Source organism: Microplitis mediator, chromosome 7 (assembly GCF_029852145.1).
Source record: "Microplitis mediator isolate UGA2020A chromosome 7, iyMicMedi2.1, whole genome shotgun sequence".
Classification (NCBI taxonomy): domain Eukaryota; kingdom Metazoa; phylum Arthropoda; class Insecta; order Hymenoptera; family Braconidae; genus Microplitis; species Microplitis mediator.
In genome coordinates, this window is record NC_079975.1 from 25397517 (window position 1) to 25418176 (window position 20660).

The following is a 20660-nucleotide window of genomic DNA, read 5'->3' on the forward strand; positions in this document are numbered from 1 at the left end:
TAACTTCTTCACTTAACACATTATCGAATTCATCATAATAATTTCGGTATTCCTTGTAAATTAAGTCCAAATCCTGTTTACAAACTTCAACACCCAGTGCTCTCATCTTCATAATATGTTTTATCAAAAGAACTAGAGTCGCTTCGCGTTCTTTACTGCGGCAGCATCGTGCAGTGTGATAACAATCGCCCAGAAAAATTTTTTCAGCCTTCAAAAAATCATGTGTCTTAAAAACTCCATGAGCAAGTTCAAGCGCCGTGTAATTCCTACCATTGCAATTCATTTTTACACTAACATTCACACCGTGATTAACCAATAGTTCAACAGCTTCGTGATAAGAGTAATAAGCAGCCAAATGGAGAGCCGTTAATCGAATCCCATTAATTTCTGCATCACAATTAGCGTCATTTTTCATCAACAAATTAATCAACGGAGTTTTATATCTTACATAAAGTTTTTCTTTATAACACGTTCTTCTAAACTGTATTGATCGGTTCAAAAATAAGTAATGTATCGTCATTTTTCCATCGTAATCAATGTCATGCAAATTGGCATTATGATTCAGCAGTAATTTAACAATTTGATAATTTATTTTGCTGGCTGCAATCATTAGGGGTGTCGTACCAAATGCATCTTTAACATTAACATCAAATTTCAGATTTAGTAATGTGTTGATAACGTCATCATTACTATTCTCGATTGCACTGTGTAGTAAAGAAAATCCTTCGGAATACGAATAGTAGCTTTCATATGTTGTGCCATTACTTTTACTAACAGAATATCTTCCTCTTCTTGTCCGTGAATATTTTACGTCCATACTTGCACCGTATTTAATAAGTAGCTTTATAATTACTCCAGTAGCCATAATAGCAGCAATTTGAATAGGTGTTAAGTCTTCTTTTGTTTTACAATTAACGTCTGCGCCGGATTCAAGTAGTAGATTAATTATATCAAAATTACCCTTTTCAACGGCCAAATGCAGAGGCGTGTATCCATCTTGATGATAGAATGTGTACATAGGCTTCGAACAGTCATAATGTCTTACAACATCTGCTCTGACTTCAATTGATGCCTTTTTTGCCAAAAGCATCTCAACTATTTTCAAATTGTTGCCTATCACTGCGTAGTGCAGTGCTGATCGGCTGCCATTTTGACTGATGCTATTCACTGGGACCTTATTTTCCAATAAAAATATGGCGATTTCTGTTTGTTGATATTCTAGAGCAGTGCAGAGCAATTTGTATCCAAAAGAGGATGATAAAAGTGAATTTGATGGAATGATATTTAGAAATTTATTTAAATCATTATTTCGAATTGATGTCAGTAAATTTTCACGAAGCTCTTCACAATCCTCCATGTTTTAATTTAATAAAACAAATATTATTTTTTAAATGCTTGGATAAACAAGTAAAAATTATTTAAGAACAGTCACGTATTTGAATACGATCCTGAAAGTAGCAGACAATTAAAAATTTTTTGATTTTTTTTTACCAATTAAATTTCAAGAAAAATAAAAAACTAAAAATATGCACATGTAGAAAATTTAAAAGACTGCAAGTGCAATTTTTTAAAATATTTTTTTTTTTTTTATTTCTCGCTTAAAAAAAATCCGAAAATTACTAGACGTCGGCTAACTTCAGTATCATATTTGAATTTTGTTTTATATAAATATTTTCACTTTTTAAAAAAACTATTCACTTATTTCGGAAGATTTTCATCAGTAGAATCTCATAAATATTAAAAACGTAATTAGAAATCTAAGATCCGGAAATTTTGTTAGTATTGTCGACCCTTGTGATGAGTAACTACTAACCTAAGATTGCCTTCCTTCAGATTCGCTAGCTATAGTCTATAGTGAATGACTCCTGTAGAATCGATAATGCGCATGCGTATGAATATTGCCCATGTGTTGAGTTTAAGCCTTGAGGCAGCTGGCAGAATGTAGAGCATAAGGAATTATATCAATTTGCAGAGTTGAACACAATATTCGCACTAATATAAGGATTTCTTAGCATTTAAGGCGGATAGCCACTGTGAGGATCGAAAAAATTCGTGATTTTCGGGAATTTTTTTGACTGGAATAATAAAGGAATTTGGGGATCGGGTTTTTTCGTTTTATAAAGTATACATTGAAGATAATTCTCCTAAATTTTCATTAAAAAATATCATGTTGTTACAAAGTTATAAGCATTTTTGTGGAGCACCAAAAAAATTTCCCCCACCACGGTGTCATCTCTAACTCAAAAACGGATTATCAGAAACAAAAAAACTAAACCGCGTAATCTGTATGCATGTGGTTATCGTTCCACGTAGGGGATTTTGAAAATTTGGATTTGAAAAAAAATGGCGACATATTAAAAATTTTTTCGTTTTTTTTTCTCATTTTTTTGGATTCAAACAGCCCTAAAAAATCTTAAGAATCAAAATTTTCGAAATCCCCTACATGCAACTTTAGCTACTGAATAGACGAATACGGAAAAAAAAAGTTGCGAATCGGTTTATATTTATGCAAATTACAGATGCCACCAGTTCAAAAAAAGTAGTTTCGAGAAAAACGCGTTTAAAGTTTTTAGTCGACGCAACGGTCAGTTGACGCGCTGTCACAAAAATGACTATAACTTGAAAAATATTCGGAATTTTTATATAAAATTCTAGATACATATTTTTGAACACAGAAACTTTGATTTAAAAAAAAAAAAATTTTTTTTTTGAAATTTCACAGTGGCGATCCCTTAGGATACCGTTTTTTGAACATAATTTTTTTCTATTTAACAAATATTTCTTACAATCTAAGAAATGATTTCTTAAATACTAAAAAATATTTTTAAATGCTAAGAAATCCTTCTATCATTGCGGCGATGAATAATGCATGTAAATATTTTATTAGTAACTTGTCTGTGTGTAAAAAAAATTAGTATTTGCACTTAATATTTGTTTTGTATATTTATAATTAACATCACATTTTTATCTGATACGGCTTAATAAATATTCCAAATATGTGATTTTTAATTGTTTTATTTTAGAAGTTTTTATAATTAAAATTATTTCTAAAGCTAATATTATATCATTTTTTTTATTTGCCGAGTAAATTAACGATATATTTTTAGCGTCGGTTCTGTTGTAGCATATAATCAAATTCCGATAATTATTAATCAAATAATCCGAGAGCAGTCCACTCTTGGAGCCTCCGTATCATTATTTTTTTATAGGCTTCATTTTTATATGCATTAGGATTGAATTCAGCATCATCACTGCTCATTATTTCATCTAGACCTTGTGCCTGGCTTTTATCAATTAGTTGTAGCGGGAGACAAACACTGGATACTACGAAACCAATGAAATTTCTTTCACTCAATACTTTTTGTATATAATTGAGACTAGGGGGACAGGTTTTACACCCAATATTTATCATTGTTGTAGAAAGAACTTTAACGTATTCTTCAATGAGATAATTTTTGTAAAGTATCAATACTTCTTCAGAAGGACTTGTATTGAAGAAATACTGAAGATCTAGTGCAGGCGTTCCGTAAACACAAAGTTGAAAATCCACCTTAAATAATTTATCAATTTAGAGCAGCTTATATTTAGTTTATTTATGCTTAAGGGGTTACATGGGTTTCGTGGGTTCAAGAAATCGATTTTTTTTGCTTATTAATTTCTACAACATCTCAAGAATATTATCCTAAATTTTCAAGTCGATCCGAATAATAGTTTCGGAGATACGGCCTTTGGAAGGTCTGCGCTCCAAGTCAGGTATAGAAGAATCAGCAAAACTTTAAACGCGTTTTTCTCGGAATCGTGTTTTCAAAGTCGGTTGTCAAATGATCTCGAAAACTACTCAACCGATCTTGATGAAATTTTACACAGGTGTTCGAGATACAATTTACTCGTACTTGGACGAAGGAGTTTTTTTTTTTTCAATTACAACTATTTTAAAAAAAACAAAATGTCAAGTAAATTTGACCGAAATTTTCATTTTTTTGGAAAAATGTCTGCCAAAATTCCAATTTTTACTTTTTTTTCTTTCCTTCGTTCAAACACGAGTTTATGGTCTTAACTAAAACACTTATTTTTGTTTTTTTATTTTAGATGATCTTGTCAGGAGTTATGCTGATAACGCGGATTCACGTTTTTTTCGAGGGGTCACCGGAAATGACGTCACAATGTAGGAGTTAAAATTTTTTTTTTTTGAAAATTTCAGAAATTATTCTTTAAATATGTATCTATAAGACAGAAAAAAGTTTGAATTAAATAAATAATTTTTTACATAGAAAAAAAAATATTGAAAATAGGCCTTTTTTTACCCGACGAAACCCATGTAACCCCTTAGTGCAAAACTAAACTTACAAAAATATGGTCAATCACATTGCCTTTGTCATCGTATTTGAATAACATATTGTTTATCCAATAGTCGCCGTGATTTATTACATTGAATTCAGATTCTCTCAAATTTCCTATTTCACATGCTTTGACATAACCTCTATCTCCTAATTTTCTAAGTTTTTCTTTGCAATCTTTACTCAATTCTGGCCAGGACTCGGCTACTTTTGCAACAGCTATCGTTCCATTTGTGAAAAATTTTGCTAATTCAGGCGGAAATCCAACGGAAAACATTCCTTTGGTATAGAAATTTTTATATTTAGGTTTCTATTTGACAAAAAATTACATATTCGTTAGTAAATAGCTTTAGGTTATAATCAATTATAACCCGATTTTTTTGCAGTGTTCATTCACTAAAATGAAATTATACATAACTAACATTTTCACAAACCAGTACGGAGCTTGCATGAAACTTAGCTAATCTGTGTATCGCCAGAATCGAGTGTTGGAGATCAAGACGTGCTTGACGATCAACCATGATAAATCCCAAGGGCGCCAAATCTTCGAGAACTAGAATCGGGGGATTTTTCTCTTGAGTATAATAACATCGGCCGCATAACTTTGTATCCTTTAATGCTGATTCCATCTCTTTCAAAGTTGACGTCATCATATTTATTTCGTTGTCACAGATATTGGCATCCTCGATCTAAAAATCAAAATTTCGAATTGTTCGCAAATTATCACATTATTTGAGCCAAAACGAACTTCGGTTCGAATTGTGATCTTAAAATTTTTGTCTCACTTGTACTTTACGAGTAATTCTGATTTTTGGAATAATTCAAAAATTTACTAATTACTTGAAAACTGGGGAATAATTCGAAAGTTCTAAATTTTAATTAGCACTTACTAATTCTTTGTGTATTTGTTCAGTAGTAAAAGCAACTTTAACAATAAGTGAACTTTTTCTATGTATTTTTCTGCCAGCTTCATTTCGCGTTGATTCAAAATGAACCCGATACATGTCACTAGTATAATTATCACCTTTGTTAGTCGCGATATTTACCAAAATATCGGAAACTGAAATTGAATCATTTTTATCTGCTTTTTTCAGCACATTTTCTATAAATTGTGCTGTTATCCACGCTGGGGGAGTCATTTTTAATTTTTATTAAAATTATTATTAATTATCTATTCTATATATATTTATTAAAGTCAATACTCAGTGGACAACAACGGCGACGAATAATGACTGCATTCAAAGAAATGTATCGTTAAACTAGATCGATTCTTCTTCCGTATCTGTTACTCAAGAGTTAAATAATTATTTAACTCAATTTTTCATAAATAAAGTCAACAAGACGATGACAATCAAAAGTCATATTCATCTTATAAATAATTTTTAAATGTCTCTCGTTTTAGATCGTTATTTTTATTTCTTAATGCTAAAGTCCTAAGTGTAAATAGAAAATTATTACGTAGATCGCGCTGACAACTTGTCAACGCGCGAGGCTTCACTTGACATGCAATAAATTAAAATAATGCTTTGTAACTTATATCAAAGTCAAGTGCTCCGCGTCATAATGAATTGCGCAATCAACACACGTTCATTCAAATAATCGCTATTATTCACTATTAATGTGTCATTACAAAAATACGTCTAAGGGCGTTAAAATATTCATCTATGATTTTTGTCTTAGCTGTCGTGAGAGCGGGTAAAATAAATTTTGGGAAGATTAAAATTAAAATTTATAAAAAGATTTTTCATGTATTTAGAACAAAGAGAAATCTGAAAAACGGTTGATCCTGTGAGACTGTAGAGCTCGAAAACGTTATTATTGATAGCTTTTGAGTTCTTCAAGCTCAAAAAATCTTTGGAACAAATCGACGCATTTACAGATGCTTTGCGACAATCGAAAGAGCTTATTGAGACTTAGATTTTAATAAACTTAGAAACAAATCAGTCGAGCAATAATAAACAAATTTATTTGAGTAATTATTATTTTTTTTATAACTTGTTAATTATTCGATCGATTGACTCAAATATCAATTGAGTTCTAAGTCTTGGTGAGCCCTTTCGATTGCTGCCAAGAACATTCAAATCGGTTGATACGTTCCAAAGATATCGTACGACAAAAATCAGTTTACATACCCACATAGGGGAAAGGGGGGCAAAAGGGGGTAGGGTAGGCAAAACGGGGTACCCCCAAAATTTGATAAAAAAAAATTTAATATTTTAAATGGTTTTTAAACATTCCAAAATCACTTCCGTAAATATAATTAATCGTTATTTTGAATTTTTTTTGATAAACTTTTTCAAAAATCAATTGTCAGTTGAAAAATATTAATGACGTTTGTTTTATAACAAAAACTATTAAAAATTTTTTTTCTCCTTTTGTATCCAATAAACATGTAAAATATAATTTTTCTTCATGTAAATTACTTTAAAAAAAATTCAACTTAATCAAATTCGTTTAAAATCCAGAAATTTTTTTTTTTTTACCTTTTTTAGGGGGTACGCCACTTTGCCCGCAGAAATGAAAAATTTTTTTTTTCAACGGTAACTGAAAATTTCTTCTATTTATTTTGAATATCATTAAAAAAAAAAAGATTTAGCGTCTTTGAGTCCTCGAAAACTTGGTATTTCCTTAAGTACTCCCTTTTGCCCCTGCCTCCCCTATATACCAACACAGACAGGCGTCTGTCTGAAAATGGTCTGAATAGCTTTTTAAGACCTCAAAACGTCGAAATATGTTGAAAACTCAATTTTCAAAAATCGGACCAAAACCAATATCTTCCATTTTTTTGCAAATTTTCAATTTTCATAGCGAGAAGTTGATATGTTCGGAAAATCCAAAAGTGCACACCTTAAACGCTCATGTTTCATTGTGTAACCTCATTTTAACACCATTTTTTTGCAATGTACACAGAGATACCTAAAAAAATAACAACTAAAAAATTAAAAATAAATATTTTGAATCAGTCAGGTTTTTTTCATAAAAATTTGGAGTGGCGGTAATGCATTAGTCAAGAGAGCAGTTGAACAAAATTTTAAATAAAATAATATATTTATTTGGAAAAATATCTGTTACAGATTTTTTTTTATCATAATACATTTTGTACAACTTAATAAGAACATTATTTGTTTATTAGTGTTTTTATCTTAATACTGACGTGCTTCTTATAACGAGTCAGTGCGTTATAAAAATAATATACACGCTTCAATGTGAGTGAATCGCGTGACTTCGACATGTTGACATAGTAGAACCAAACCTCTCCGCTTCGCGTTCGAGTTGTGCAATATACAGTCACAGGCATCATAAATATTAAATAAAAGAAACCAGTTTAAAAACGATTTAAATTGTAAATTTTAACTGCCACTTTTCGAAAAAATGTCATCTAACTGACTCTATATAAACTTTTAGAAAACTTTGTTCAATTTTGCTGCGCTAATCAAAGTTTGAAAACGTAGTACTGAATATTTTTCAAGCATTTTCATCGAACAGCCCGAGAGCATCCCATTCTTGAAGTCTCCGTACCATTATTTTTTTATAAACTTCATTATTATATGCATTAGAATGAATATCTCCTTTATTTTCTATTAATTCGTTGAGATCTTGTGCTTGACTTCTGTCAAGGAGTAGAATCGGAAGGCCTGTAGAAGCCATTAAAAATCCAATAATCTCTCTTTCTATCAACATTTTTTGTAAGTAGCTGAGACTAGGAGGGTGAGTTTTGCACCCAATTTTTTTCATTATTGTAGAAAGAGTTTTTACATATTCTTCAATCAAATAATTTTTATAATCTATCAGTACTTGTTCAGAAACACTCGTATGTAAAAAGTACTGAAGATCTAATGCAGGCGATCCATAAACACAAATTTGAAAATCAACCTGAAATAATTTATCTTAATTATAAATTTGTACCTGCGGTAGTGTGGATATTGTTTAAATAAATTATTGACTTTATCTTACAAAAATATGATCCACAACGTTATCTTTGTTATCATATTTGAACAGCATGTTATTAATCCAAAAATCACCGTGATTTATTACATTGAATTCAGATTCCTTCATCTCTGCTGTTTTACACACTTTAGGATAAAAAACATCTGCCATTTTTTTGAGTTTTTCAGTCAATTCTACACTCAATTCTGACCATGACTCAGCGACTTTTGCCAAAGATTTTATTCCGTTTGTCCAAAATTCAATCAACGTCGCTGGACAATCAACAACAAACAGACCTTTGCTAAAATCTTCCTTGTACTTGGGAGTCTAAATAAAATTAAATATTTAAACACATCAAGTATTTATTCATTTTTTTCATCTTTTAGTCATCTACTCTCTTAAAATGAACCAGTGAAATTTCACTGATTCAACCAGTGAACTTCACTGGTTGAATCAGTGAACGTCGCGCTCACTGGGTTCAATCAGTGAACTAAAAACATGTAAGCGCGCGGGTACAGCAGCATTCTGTACATGAGTATATTTAAGTATTTTATTATGTCAATAAATAAGTAATATTTATTGATTATCTTCATGTAATATTTTAACTAACTTTTATATAACAATAATAATTATATGACACAATTTTGACAGAGTTTAAAAATAAATAACTTTGGAGCAATTTCAATAGCTTGGAGCTAACCTCAAAAATGAATGACATAATTTCAAAATTAAACAATATAAAAAGCCCATTGAAAATGGAAACACATTAAATATTTATAAATCCTAATTAATATTAGTTATTTTATTACTAAATAATTTTTAATTAAATATAATTGTTATTAAGACTTTTTTGATTCACTTTGTTTTTGAATAAACGTTCATGATAAAATAAAATTAATATAACCTATTTTGTTTATATTTATGTAGTATACCGGCATGTCACTGGTTCAAACAGTGAGCCAAGCGATCATCTTAGTCCACTGGTTGAATCAGTAAATTTCACTGGTTGAACCAGTGATCGCTCGATTCACTGGTTGAATCAGTGATCGCTCAATTCACTGGTTGAATCAGTGATCGCTCGATTCACTGGTTGAATCAGTGATCGCTCGATTCACTGGTTGAATCAGTGATCGCTCGATTCACTGGTTGAATCAGTGATCGCTCAATTCACTGGTTGAATCAGTGATCGCTCGATTCACTGGTTTTGAATCAGTGATCGCTCGATTCACTGGTGAATCAGTGGATTTCACTGGAGAATCAGTGAAATTTCACTGGTTTATTTTAAGAGAGTAGAATGAAATTAAATGACACTAACATTCTCACAAACCAGTACAGAACTTGCATGAAATTTAGCTAATCTGCGTAACGCCAGAGTGCAATGTTCAAGGTCGAGACCAACTTGGCGGTCGGCCATACGAAAACCTAATGGTGCCAAGTCTTCTATTACTAATAGCGCAGGATCATTACGCTGATAATAATAGCATCGTCCGCCAAGTTTAGTGTCCTTCAACACTAATTCCATATCCTTCAGAGCTGATGTCATCATATTTATCTCTTTGTCGAATAATTTAGTTTCCTCAACCTATGAACAGTTTTCAAATAAAATAAATTACTTGATTGCCAGTCTTCCTAATCTTCCGGTTACTTGAATTTTAATAAATCCAAAGTCATTTAATAACTTTATAAACGTTTTTGCGGCACATAAATCGGCAAAAAAAAATTTCGAGGTGTTATTCAGAAAACTGAGAACTAATAAGTAAATAAAATTAATTTAAAATTAATAAGATTATTAGTCACTACATTAAATCTACTTACGAAATCTTTCTGTTTTCCTCCAGTACAAAGAGCAGCCTTTACAATAATCGAACTTTTTTCACATGATGTTGTACCAGATTCATTACGTGTTAATTCAAAAGTAACTCGGAACATATCACTTGTGTAATTATCACCTTTATTAGTTGCATTTGTTACTGAAATTTCAGTTACCGATATCGAATCATCTTTATCTGCATTTCGTAGTACACGTTCCAAAAATCGCGCCGTTAGCCAGTCAGGTTGATCCATTTTAATTTTAAATTATGGTTAGTTATTTAATATTGATTAAAAATTTCTTTAAACATATATAGAATAAAATTGATTAATATATAAACAGGCAACAACGAAACGAACATATGTTTATTGAGGTATGTAGAATGTGTCTTGATGTTTTAAGTTTTGATGACAGCTTCAAACTGAGTTTATCTCTAAAGAGTTGAATAGCGTAGTTATGAAATAATAGGAGAGAGAATTTATTCTCGTTACAAATACTTTATATCTTTATTCAATATAACAATTAAGTTAAATAGTTATTCTCGTAACTACATACATAATTACATGTACTTATAAAAGTTAACTGTACAATAATTCACATCTGATGACTGAATGTTTCATATTATTTGTTTTTTACTTCTTAATCTACGACTAGCGTCCGATAATCTATTGAGTTTAATTTTTTTACAGCCGCGCAAATATGACGAGTGTTTTATTTATCTATTTAATTAAAAATAAATACAATTGTCTTATTTAATATTTTTTTTGCACCTAATAATTTTTTTAGATCACTCACAGGACTTTTATTTTTTTTATTATTTATTAAAAATTTCCTTTATCGACCTTGAGAATCATTTAACTCTTGAGCCTACTCAGCTGATTGACAAAATTTTTCTTCATTTGCTTCTAAAAAACAAATCGGTTCTTCAGATTCATAAAATCTGAATCACGCATCAGACATTTGTATATTGCGATTGCACTGCAATTATTAAGTGTATGTGTGAACGATTTAAATTTAGTGCATTTTAAATATTTTGACTTTCAAAAATAACTGTTTACTTATTTTGTAGACTATTCAAAATTCGTCGTGTGCTATCACAAAAAACGGTATGTTAACATAAATTACCGCCAACCTAGGATCGCCTTTAGATTCGTAAGCTAGTAAACAACTCCCGCACAATCGATAGTACGCATGCGTATACGATACAATGAATAATGTTCACGCGTTCGGTAAAGTGTAGAGTAGGTGGCAATACATCGATTTGCTGAGTTAGAGACGATTTTCAGCGATATCATTAGGAATATACTTTCCATGAAAATAATAATTCAAAATGATATAGGGGAGGGTGGGGCAGAGCGGCCCCCCTAAGCCAATTATTATTTTTTGTGGCTTTCAACCATAAGATCACTTTACTTTTGTCCTATTTCGAACAAATTTATGGACATTTTGCCAAAATTCTGAAAAATTTTTTTTTTTTTTTGTGGCAGAGCGGCCCCCCTTCAAAAAGTGATAAAAAAATTTTTTTTTTTCGTTTTTTTTTTTTTAAATTGTTTTCATCATTAAGAATGTATTTCTTTCTCTTGACAACTATTTTTGGTTTTATATTACTCGAAAAAAATTTTTTAAAGCGTAAAAAATCGTTCACTCTCGATTACCTTAATTACTAATTGTTATTTAATAAAAAAAAAAATCAATTCTATAATTTTACTTTATTTCAAAAATTTATCAACTAAAAAAAAAAATTTAATTTTTATAAATTTTTAGTGACCAAATTTGCCTCTTACATAGAGAAACGGCCGAAAAATATGAATAAATAATTTTTTCGGAAGTTTCGGCTGGTCCATTTTGCCCCTGGTGTTATGCGTACGGCTAGAAATGTGGAATTATAATAATTTTTTTTTAATTTGACGATAAAAATATGAAAAAATCACTTTTTCAAAATTTTGGGCTTGTCCATTTTGCCCCAAATGTCATGCGTAGGGGTAAAAATGTGCAAACATATCAGATTTATAGTAATTAGTCGAAAAAAAAAAAATTTTTTTTCTGGTCAAAATTTCAGGGGGGCCGCTCTGCCCCACCCTCCTCTATATATTTATATAAATAATGATAATATAAGTCAATAATTCTATACAAAGGCACAGATCACTGAGAACTACCAACGACTAAGTCTGATGCAACGTTTGATTCAATTTGTTTCGTACTTCCTGATCTACACCAGTGTTAGATTATCTGTTCAGTTTATTTTTTTATGACGATGTTAACAGGATTATGTAATACAAAGTTATTTATCTTCAAGCCATTTAATCAATGTCAGTGTGCTGTTTGTTTGGTCATTTTTTTATTTTCCAAGGGCAATAAATTCTTGAGAGTCGATAGGAAATGATTCTATCCATTACACTGATTTTTTATCAGCCTAGAAGCTTGTAATTGACGTGCAATAACTTACGATAATACTGTTGCTTTTGCGCCTAATTTATAATAATGATGTAAATTTTCGCTTAGTTAAATTTAATCAATTTTAATAACCGATATATTAAACATTACTCTGAGTATTTTATTTATTCATTTAATTCACAATATGTACAATTTTGTTTTATTAAATATTTTTTTATGCAATAAATAATTTTTTTAGTTATTTAAAGAACTTTTTTTCGTTATTATTTATTATTATAATTATTTTACTCTATCGAACCATTCGAATATTGAGCCTGATTAGCTGGTGACGAACTTTATCTATGCAATTGCTTCCAAAAATCGTATCAGTTTCTTGCGATTCCCTGAAGAGCTTCAAATTAAAAATCCAGTATTCCACGAGCATTCCATTCAAGAAGCCGTGGTATTATTTTCATTTTAAAAGCTTCATTTTTGTAAGCATCTGCATTAAAATCAGCATCACCCGGACTCATTAATTCTTCAAGGCCTTTCGCTTGACTCTTATCAGTCATCATGATTGGAAGAGCTGTGCAGGCTACTACGAAACCAATAATTTCGAGTTCAATAAATATTTTTTTTATGTAACTGAGACTAGGAGGGCAAATTTTGCATCCAATATTTTTCATTGTCGTAGAAAGAATTTTTACATATTGTTCAATCAGTGAATTTTTATGAAGCGCCAACACTTCTTCAGAAGCACTTGTATTGAAGAAATATTGAAGATCTATAGCAGGGGTTCCATAAATACACATTTGGAAATCAACCTAAGAAGATTAAAGGTAAACTATTAGTTTTTGATTCCAGTGATTTTCATTTTATTTGAGTTGATTATAGACTTTAGCTTACAAAAACATGATCCACAACGTTTCCTTTGTCATTGTATTTGAATAACATATTATTGACCCAGTAATCCCCATGGTTCAATACATTGAATTCCGATTCATTGAGTTTGGCTACTTCACATGCTTTAGGAAAAACAGCACTCGACAATTTTCTTATTTTTTCTCTGCATTCTACACTCAATTCCGACCATGTCTCAGCTGCTTTAACCATAGAATTTATTGAATCGGAAAAAAATTTAGCAGCGTCCGGTGGAAAGTCACTAGCAAACATTCCTTTGCTATGATCTTTTTTGTACTTAGGCGTCTAAATAAAAATAAACATAATCATTAATACTGGCATTTCAATAATTGGCCATCATATTTTATATTTGTATTTTATATTGAATGCCTCATCTCCTTTGAAGCGCTGTACGTCTACATGAATGGGGTGAAAGATAGCGTAACTCGTAATGGGGTTCAACATTGAGGGGAAGTTCCGGGTTAATGGAATCCAACTTATTGTAATTCTACAGTATAACAAAAATAAACGACACTAACATTCTCACAAACCAGTACAGAACTTGCATGAAATTTGGCCAATCTCTGTAACGCCAGAGTGCAGTGTTGAAGGTCAAGACCTACTTGGCGATCGGCCATACGAAAACCTAATGGCGCCAAGTCTTCTATTACTAATAGCGTAGGATCTTTAAGCTGAGCATAATAACATCGTCCCCCAAGTTTAGTATCCTTCAATACTGATTCCATATCTTTCAAGGTCGATGTCATCATTTTTATTTCATTATCAAATATTTTGGCATCCTCGATCTAAAAACATTAGTTAAATTAAATTAGTAAAGATTTTTCTATTATTTCATTATCTACCCGAGACGAAAAATTCAAGTCCTTGGGCCTTTGAGAGTCTTTAGAAGGCTCTGAATCTCCTTAAGTCTCTCTATTTCCATCTAAGAGACCAGCAGTCAATCGTGTTTCACATGCGGTCTTTTTGAATCTCCCAGAGTCTCTTATTCGGAGACTACAGAAAACTCAGACTATGAAATATCCCAGAAAACATTAAGTCTCCCAACTCGAGACTTCCAGAGACTACACAGAAAAAAAAGTTTTCAAAACTTGAATAAAAAAAAATACCCTTGATTCGGGAAATTTTTTTTTACGATTTGGAAAATCAAAATTTTCTTGCACCAAGTAAATAATTAACTTGAATCAAAAATTTTTTGCTTAAAGCAAGAGAAAAATTTCTTGGGAGAAAAGATATACATGGAGGAGGGGGAAGTCACCGGTGCTAGGCACCAGCAGTGGAAGTAGTTCAGTGCTCGCCACTAGATCGCGCCCAGCCGCTTATGATGTCCCTGGTAATAAACATATATTAGAACTGTTATATTCCAAACTTGAAAACAACCATGACTCGGGTACTTCTCTGTTTTTCGACAGAGTGATAAGTATTTTTTTTTTTATCGTAATTTAGTGTATGCTATTATATCATGACATTAATCTTCCCTTGAATAATTTTTCTTATAACACAAACAAAAAGTACTTTTCAAATAACAAATAACTTTTTTTTATTTACTCCATAAATGTCCATGATTAGTTTAAAAATCCAACAGTCTCATAGAGTCTCTCATTCGGAGATATCTATAACTTTAAACAGTCTTCTGACGTCTCTTCCTCAGAGATTCGTACAGAGACTTCCGGAGACTCACATTTTTGTCTCGCGATACTTACTAGATCTTTATGTTTCCCTTCAGAACTAAGTGCAGCTTTTACAATAATTGAATTTTTCTTAGAAATTTTAACACCATCTTCATTACGGATTGATTCAAAAGTAACTCGGAACATATCACTGGTGTAATTATCACCTTTATTAGTTGCATTTGTTACTGAAATTTCAGTTACCGAAATCGAATCATCTTTATCTGCATTTCGTAGTACACGTTCCAAAAATCGCGCTGTTAGCCACTCAGGTTGGGCCATTCTTAATTTGGAATTTTGTAAAATTATAAAATATAGTTTGAAATTTTTTTAGACTTAGTAATTAAATTAATTAAGATATGTGTAGCTTTATTTTTATTGCAGCTAATAATTCAATGCACAGATCACTAACAACAACTAACAACTGTATGCTATGCAACTTATAATTGAAGTAGTTTTATGCTTCCGCGTCAATGACAAGTCAGATTATGTCTATAGTTCCTTGTTTCTAATAAAGTAAATATTATTATGACTCTCAGTCGTGATTATCTAAAGACCACTTGTTAACTATAATTATTTTTTATTTATAGATTTTTTTTATATTTTCAATGTCACAATCTGAAGAGCGGATAGAAAATGATTGTGTAGATAACTCAGACAACTTATCAAGGTGCAAGGCTCTAACACGCGCAATAAATTGAAATGATACTGCATAATTCATAATAACGCCTCGTGTATTACGTAATCAATGTAAATTCAAATGAATAAATGGTGCATATTAAATAAGTTATATTATGTTCATTTTTGCTTATAATATCTAATTGCTCATGAACTTGTTATCATGTTACAATAATTTCAATTTAAATATTTTTTTTCGGGACATGATAGGATGCTTTAAAAAAGTAACAAACAGAACTTTGGTCTAATGTTTTTTCTTGACTGGTTCGAACACTATTAGTAATTTGAATTTCCACCATACCTGCACCAAAAGTTTTAATTCCTGCCTTGTTTAGATGGAAGAAAGTCGTTCATTTCTTTTATGAAAAAACAAATGATTAAAATTAGTGCATGCGCCATTCTTCCCATAAACAGAGGCGAAAATTTAAACTTTCAGGTGAAGATCGCCTTTGGCCCGTGTAGGCAATTACCCATACGGGTTGAAATGTCCTATTTTTCGTCCTTGGTGTGTAATATACTGATTTTCAGTGAAGTGTGAAAAAACTTATTTCAAAAATAATGCAGCAACACATTTTTTAGAAACATAAAAAAAAAATTGGAAAATGAGAAATTTACCCTCGAATCGTATTTCGACGAGAACCAATCGCGAGTATTAGTTCTAGATTTACGTTTTAAATTTTAATATCGATATAATTTATTGTACTAATTTAGTATACATATGTTTATAGATAATAAAGAGTAATTGGGCTCGCATATACATGTATTATTAACACAAATAGAATGATCGGGCGCACAACTTTCATCATTCCAACAATATTGTTCCAAAAGTGGTGCACATGTTGCATCATTTCTTATGACATAATATTCTCTACAAGAGCATACTTTATCAGAACAAATAATATGTTCCCTCGGATAACAATCCCTAGTATTTTCACATGGCAGTCCCAATGGAGCTTAAATGATAAAATCAATCAGTGATTTATTAATATAGTTATTGATTATTGCTTATTACAAAAAATGATAATTTTTTTTTTGACTTACTTGGAATGCATCGATAAATCGATTGTGATATAAATGCAAATTGGCATGTGCATTTATTATCGATGCATTCAGAATGATTGGGCACACAGTCAGCATCTTTATTGCAGAATCCACCCAAAAGAGGCGCACATATTTTACCCGCCACTTCCATATAATTATTCTTACATTCACATATTTTGTTAACAGAGCATTCGGCATTATTATTATCTGAGCAATCGATATTGCGTTGACAAGGATCTGTCAGATTTCCTGAAGTTATAGTAAAAATCGAAATCAATTTATACAATCGAATTATTAAGATGTTTATGATTTCTCATCTAGTTTAAGTTAATGATACCTGAATAACTGCAAAAATAAGTACTTATGTGGGCTCCCCATCCTTGTTTTTTGCAGGTATTATTTGGTGCACAGCATGCTTGTATAGAATGAGGGTGACACTTTTTGAAAAAATTTTTAATATTGATTAGCCAGGTAACATAATTTCAAGCCAAAAATATAATAAAGTTTTTTCTCGGCTGAAAAGTGGCTAATAAATAACCCAGATAGTGAACACAAGACCGAAAAATGGCTGAATTTCAGCCGATTACGGGCTAAAAATCGCCGAAAACTCGAAAATTTTTCAAGTTCTGTAATTTTACTTAAAAAAAAAATATAGTATAGCTGAAAATAGACCAAATCAATCAATCGGCCAGTTTTTTGGCTGCTTCTGAAGAATAATGAATTTCAGTGTATTTTCAGCCTCTTTCAATAAAATTTTACGATTCCGGCTTTTTGGGGTATTTTCGGCAAAATATTTTAGCCCAAGTATTTTGTCAATCACTACACGGAAAGAATTTTCGTATGAATATTGCCATGTTATTTATTCTAAAAATTACTCTAAATCAAGTAATCTTGGGCCATTACGACTTTCTACTTTCGAATTACGAAATTTTACTCTTTCAATGAGTAAAAATCAATCAGATTAATGTTTACTCACAATTGCCAGTAAAAATTACCCCTAGCGGATGTCTAAATAAATTCTCTCTACTTCAATTTTTACTCGTAGGTTATGATAAAAAGTTGATTATTGAATTGATAAAATTTATATTGAATTACAATAAAAATTACAATTAATAGGCTGAAATTTTTATAAAAAATCTAAAAACCATCTAATTGCCTTAGAATATGACTTAAAATAAATATTTTGAAAAAGAATAAAAAAAAAATGTTTCTCTTATTGTGTTGAAAAAGAAAAAATCCAAATTTTTTTTTTTTTTAAATAAATATTAAGTTATAGAGAGATACAGAGATCGTCTTTTTTCCAGCCCTACGTTTGTGTGCGTAACATGTAAGTTGTCGCGAGCAAAATAAAAGACATTTAATTGAAGCCGATTTTAACCGAAGATTAACGGAGACTATTGAAATATTACTCTGCAGTTCAGAGTAAAAATTACTGCCATAGATAAGAAAATTTATTCGAGTTATAAGCAATTTTTCATCAAACAGTTAATGGGTTTAAAAGAATAGTATATATTGGGGAGTAAAAATTAATCGCATGGAGTAAAAATGAATAGAGTAAGATGAGATATTCACAATAATCGATTAAATATAAGACTTTTAACAAATTACTCAGTAGTAGAGTAAAACATAGTCTAGCAACGTTAATATTTAAACAAAAAATATTAAATTTAAAACAAAAAATACCAATTTTTTGCAACGGCCCAGGATTACTCGAAATTAGAGAGTAATTTTTATCGAAAAATTCTTTCCATGTACGATTTATTTCTAATGATAAATTTTTATTCCTATTATTTTTAATACTGAGCTTTTGATTTACGCAAGATTCTAGATCACTCGAGTAGATTTTTAGATGTCTTCATCGAAATGAAAAAAAATATATGAAATTTTTTACTTTTTTTAAAAAAAGTCCCGATTCAATTGAATCGTATCTAAATCGTCTCATAATTACTTTGGATAGAAATAGTTTTAAGTTTATAATTCTCATAAATTTTATCGCGAGTACTTTTGAGTTCAAGAATACCGAGGTTCTAAATTCGGCTCCAAGGTCATCAATTTTTTGAACTTTTTTCTTGTATCTTAAGGTTTAGTTGAAGCAAACAAAAAAAAATTCATAAATATTGGTACTCATACTCACTTTAGATCCATAGCTTGCGCACTGCATACGTCTCTCATATTCATAAACATCAGTAAGATCATAAGCGGCTAGAAAGTTTATTTCAAGTACTATGATAACTTTAAAAAAAATTTGACTATTCATTTTTTTTCATATGTTTCTCCAATCAACGATGAATACCACAATCGATAAAAGCGCTTGTTTTGCAGCTGCACTAAATTTAGTTATGATTCAAATTCCGACGTTTCAAACGAAATTATATCATATTTTTTTATAAAATTGTAACTGGTCAGTCAATAGATAAGACAATTTTTTTATAAATCTACAGCGATTGATAAATTGTTTTCTAATACTCTATATAGTAATGAGTCGATAGCATAAACGTTCTTGCAATGACTGACCTTACCGTTAAAACTAAACGAATTCAATTGCCCACCTGATTAATCTGTACTGGTAGAACTATATAAAAAAAAACAAAAGGTGATTGAAAATAATAATACTCTAGTGATAACGTTTTCGATAAATTAAAAAATGCTCGTTAAATAGATTGATTTATAAAAAATTTATAAATTTAGAAGTAATAATTTGTAACTTTTTTTATATTTTTGTATTTCAATATAACTTTTAATGACGTAATTAACTATATTCTCTACCTATTACAGTCTGAATAGATTACTTAATGTCTGGTTTTTTAACTTCCCGCTAAGAAAATTGTAAATTTTCAAAAATTCGGGAAGTTCTTGTTTTCACCCCAATTTTAGAAAATCGAGTTTTCATCAGATGTCGACGTTTCGAGGTCCTAGGAAGCTATTCTGACTATTCGCAGAATGATGTCCGAGTGTGTGTATGTATGTATACTAGGGTGGCCCAAAAAAACCGACTATTTTTTTTTTTTCAAGTCTCTAATGAAAATTTGTTGGTTTAAGATGTTCCAAGACGCCTCTCCAAAAATGAGCTCGATAAAAAATTTTTAAGAGGTTGCTCACGAATTTTGAAAATATCACAAATGATCGAAATTAGGATTTTTTTGTTCTAAATTTCTTCTTTCTCGTGGCAGCTATAGTTTATATTTATGAAATCATGACTACCCTGAAAATTTCAGCTCAAAATTAAAATATTTAAACGTCGCTCAAGAATTTTGAATGTTTCCGAGTACTGTCTCTTGGATCGACCCTTGAATATTAATAATAAACCTTCTCAATTTTTTTACCATCAATTTGTATCATAATGAATAACAATACAACCCGAGAAATAGAAATAATATGTTATTTACATACTTTTTTATTTTTAATTCAATTTTTAAGTTTTTTTGCGTATTCAAAACTTACACAATTTTATTGTTTAAGACTGTCTTGTATATTTTCGGTTCTGACAAAATTATATTTAAGTGAAATGACAGTAATTGAGTTATAAAAAAATACAAAAACTAATTCAAAGTATTAGTTACATATTATCAGTTAATACATTCAAAATTCTTGAGCGCCGTTTAAATATTTAAATATTGGGCTGAAATTTTCAGCATAGTCATAATTTTACAGATATAAAATATTGCTGCCACGAGGAAGAATAAATTCAGAAACAAAAATCCGAATTCCAATCATTTTTGATATTTTCAAAATTCGTGAGCGACCTCTTGAAAATTTTTTATCGAGGTGATTTTTGGAGAGGCTTCTTAAAACGTCTTAACTAATTTTCATTAGAGACTCAAAAAAAAAATAGTCGGTTTTTTTGGGCCACCCTAATGTATACATGTGTGTGTATGTGTGTAGGGGAGGGTGGGGCAGAGCGGCCCC

The 20660-nt window shown here is 30.5% G+C and overlaps 3 protein-coding genes across 3 annotated transcripts; all 3 read right to left on the bottom strand.

Annotated features, from left to right (window-relative positions):
- Window positions 1-3000: 3000 nt before the first annotated feature.
- Window positions 3001-5890, bottom strand: LOC130672473 (uncharacterized). The gene is made up of 4 exons (XM_057477085.1): window positions 5228-5890; window positions 4760-5026; window positions 4348-4647; window positions 3001-3550 (listed from the first exon to the last, which is right to left on the bottom strand). Exons 1-4 carry the CDS (start codon window positions 5474-5476, stop codon window positions 3149-3151), a joined length of 1218 nt encoding a protein of 405 aa, XP_057333068.1. The 5' UTR covers window positions 5477-5890; the 3' UTR covers window positions 3001-3148.
- A 1559-nt stretch (window positions 5891-7449) lies between these two features.
- LOC130671993 (uncharacterized) lies at window positions 7450-15669 on the bottom strand. The gene is made up of 8 exons (XM_057476172.1): window positions 15069-15669; window positions 13887-14153; window positions 13354-13653; window positions 12870-13271; window positions 10080-10334; window positions 9580-9846; window positions 8292-8591; window positions 7450-8210 (listed from the first exon to the last, which is right to left on the bottom strand). The coding sequence occupies exons 1-8, from the start codon at window positions 15315-15317 to the stop codon at window positions 7803-7805; spliced, it is 2448 nt and encodes an 815-aa protein (XP_057332155.1). The 5' UTR covers window positions 15318-15669; the 3' UTR covers window positions 7450-7802.
- Window positions 15670-16415: 746 nt separating this feature from the next.
- Window positions 16416-19248, bottom strand: LOC130671994 (delta-like protein C). Its single transcript, XM_057476174.1, has 4 exons — window positions 18889-19248; window positions 17092-17191; window positions 16755-17003; window positions 16416-16666 (listed from the first exon to the last, which is right to left on the bottom strand). The coding sequence occupies exons 1-4, from the start codon at window positions 19009-19011 to the stop codon at window positions 16416-16418; spliced, it is 723 nt and encodes a 240-aa protein (XP_057332157.1). The 5' UTR covers window positions 19012-19248.
- Between the last annotated feature and the right edge of the window lie 1412 nt (window positions 19249-20660).